This window comes from Mesitornis unicolor, unplaced genomic scaffold (genome assembly GCF_000695765.1).
Source record: "Mesitornis unicolor isolate BGI_N332 unplaced genomic scaffold, ASM69576v1 scaffold34541, whole genome shotgun sequence".
Classification (NCBI taxonomy): domain Eukaryota; kingdom Metazoa; phylum Chordata; class Aves; order Mesitornithiformes; family Mesitornithidae; genus Mesitornis; species Mesitornis unicolor.
This window is the reverse complement of record NW_010162338.1, coordinates 1-3102: the sequence shown is the minus strand read 5'-3', so window position 1 is coordinate 3102 and position 3102 is coordinate 1. Positions and strand designations below refer to the sequence as shown.

Below are 3102 nucleotides of genomic sequence, written 5' to 3'. Positions count from 1 at the left end.
GGGGTCGGGGTCCTGGGGGGGATCCGTCACTGTCCCCATGCTGGCAGCTGTGCTGGGACCGGCATCTGTCACTGTCCTCATGCTGGTGACTGTGCTGGAGTCACCGTCCCCAGGCTGGACAGCTTCTGAGCTGCCAGGGCTAGGGACAAGCCCCTACCCTTGTCTCCACCCCACAGCGCCCTCCCTGGGGACAGGGACATCTCTGGCCTCGGTCACCCCAGGCAAACAAATTGTCCCAGGGAGGAAGAAGCTGTTGGCTCTGTCCTCAGCGCCCCAGGACGCAGTGTCTGGTGGTGTCACTTGCCAGCTCTGCCCCGCTGCCTGGTTTTGGTGACAGAGATGGGAAGAGCCAGGCTGCAGGTGTAGGGACACTGCCACAGGGGGGCTGGTGTCCCCAAGGAAGCCAAAATGCTGGGGGAGCTGGGAGCAGCCACAGGGAAGTGGCTCTAGAGTCGCCAAGGGACAGAGAGACAAAGGGCCAGAGGCACCAACCTGCAGCCAGGGACAAAGGTGCTCAGCAAACAGCCCCGGTGACCTGCAGCCAGCATGGGGACTTTGCCATCACCCGGTGGATGTGCTTGGACAGGGAACAAACAACCCCCCCAATATGGTTGTGGGGTTGTTTGTGCCTCAAATTTGTTCTCCCTTGTGAGAAAACTGAGGTACCAGGGTTCCAGAGAGGAGCAGGAGCTGCGTCACAATGCCACACAGGCAGCCAGGCATCACCCCCAGCCAACACACCCCAAACACAGGAGACACAGCGAGAGTTTGAAGTGACTGCATTTATTCACCCTCAAATTATTTTATATCCAGGCCTTCCCCAAAGCTCTTCTGACAAAGCTTCATGGAAGGGTCCATTCTTCCACATCGAGTGTTTAAATGGGAGCTTGAGCAGTGCCCAGAGCCAAACAAGCTCCCTCTCCCCGCAGTGAGCAGAGCACAGGAGCGGCTGTTCCCCCGCTGGGAGCTCACGGCCAGGACCCGGTCATTTCCGAGGAGGGGACTGGAAAAGCTGAAGTCTCACACTGCAGCTCTGGGGCCTGGCTCATCTCAGCTCCTGGCTCTTCTCAGTCCTAAAGAGAAGATAAAAATTAATCCAGCCTGAATGAGGAGCAGTTTGACTGGGCCTGGCTGCAGATTTCACCTGCAGGAAGGGATCCCCTGCCATCCTCTCATCCCATGGTGGTTCCAGCTCGCCCAGGCCTGGCCTCAGCCCCATATCCGCAGGATTCATCCAACAGTCTCCAAAAAACAGAGTCATCACAGACCCGGCTGTGCTGGGAGAGCTGTGTAGTGTGGCTGTTCTCACTGACAGAGCACAGCCTGCCCAATTAAAACCCTTACTAATGAAGACAATCGTTCCCAGACAAAGGACTGGCCACTGCCAGCACAGCTTGAACTGGCCTTTGTCCTCCAGGACTGGGAGATCCCAACCACAACCCCCCAGCGATCACCCACAAAGGACACTCACGTGCTCTGTGTCCCAGCTTCCCTGATTCAGGGCCTAGGGAAAGCAAAGGGAATCCCTTCACCAGATACGGTGGCTCAGCAGCTCTGCCCTTTTTCCACTACACCAGCAATTCCTGAAAAAAAAATGAGCCACGGGTAAGTATCTGCAGTCAATGGGTCGCTGTACACAAGCAATCAATGCATAAAAACCCAGCCAGCAAATCCTCACGGGACCTTTGCCCCCAACATTTGTCCCTTCTCTCGACTGGGGTTTCACTCCCAGCCCAGCCAGCACGGGGCTGTCTTCCCACCGGCCGCTCTCAGAGCAGGACTGCGCCTGCAAAGAGGCCAAGACCAGTGTGAATTTTGGTTTTCCTCCTTTTTCGACCACAAGATCGGTATTCAGATCTGATGGGAAAGGGATCTGGAGGTTACAGGGCTCTGCCCAGGACGTGTTCTCACCTCGGCTCCATCTGGCGGGCCGGCCATCGGCTGAGTGAGCTCCGCACACCAAACCACCCTGGAAGACATCGCAACACCCCCAGTGTCAGCAGCAACTCAGCAAGTAACAGGTCACTGACACAGAAACCACCAGCATCTTACAAGAAAAACACCCGAATTCCTGAAAACATATAGGAGGGGCGAGTGACAGCAAGAGGCAAAAGGGGCCCAGCAGTCAAAGACCTTCCCGTTGCTCTCGCATGTTGTTGGAGACCTGCAGCTACTGCACAGAGCCACAGCTCTTGGATAAAACATGCGGAGTCACCACCAAGCTTTCACACAGTGAGAGCCGAGTGATCGAGTGGCTTTGGATTGGATGTGATTTGATTCCCAGATCTCCCACCAGCCCAGCCCAGTGACACTGGAGAGAGTCCCCTCTTATCTCACCCATAAACAAGAGCAAGGAATAAGAAGATTCTGCAGGGTTTAATACCCAAGCACGAGCCCTGCAGAGGATCCTCAGTGTTGGGAACAAGCACTGCGCTGGCAGCATCTGCGAGCAGAGCGCCAGGAAACGCAGCAGCTCGCTGCTCTGGCCATGGGAGCCCGTGAAGGCCACCAAATTCCCAGAGCAAAGGGAGACTCCAGAGCCTGGGGTGCCCATCTCACCTGCCCACCGCTGCTGAGCCGAGGCTGTCTCCAGCCATTCCATGCACTGCGGTCACCTCCCGTGCCAGGATGCTGCTGGAGAAGAACAGTCTTGAGCTTCAGGTACATGACAGAAAAGAATCTATTAAACCAGAAAAGCTGGGATACCCACCCCCTCCCACCTCTCCAGACCCTGAAGCAGGTATTTGCTTCCCTCCCCCCTGCCAGGGCCATGTATTTTCCCGAAATGTTGCCGGACAGTTACAGAGGCTCAAACTGAGCGGCGACCGTCGAGGAAAACAAACTCTTCGCTCTTGGCTCTTTTTTGACTGCATCTGCCACAGCACCGAGACAGACGCAGCTTCGATAGGGCCGGGCAGGCCTGCGGGGCTCCTCCGCCCAGCTCCCGCCTCGCCCAGGGTGGTTTTGAATGCGATTTAATTTCACTCACCCACCCAAGGCGGCCTCGGCATCTCCGCCGCACGCCGGGCCCGGCCTAGGAGGGAGGGAGCAAGGTCCCCCCGCGGCCGCGCTGCCCTTCACCGCCCATCGGAGCCGCTGCTC

The 3102-nt window shown here is 57.3% G+C and overlaps 1 protein-coding gene across 1 annotated transcript in view; it reads right to left on the bottom strand.

The window, feature by feature from the left end:
• Positions 1-1938, bottom strand: part of LOC104547777 (ras-related protein Rab-39A-like) — a 3188-nt gene extending 1250 nt beyond the window's left edge. Inside the window, exons 1-2 of the mRNA XM_010193594.1 lie at positions 1912-1938; positions 1679-1786 (exon numbers count right to left, since the gene is read on the bottom strand). Of these exons, the coding sequence (XP_010191896.1) occupies positions 1679-1786; positions 1912-1938 (135 nt within the window). The remainder of the gene's footprint in view (positions 1-1678; positions 1787-1911) is intronic.
• Between the last annotated feature and the right edge of the window lie 1164 nt (positions 1939-3102).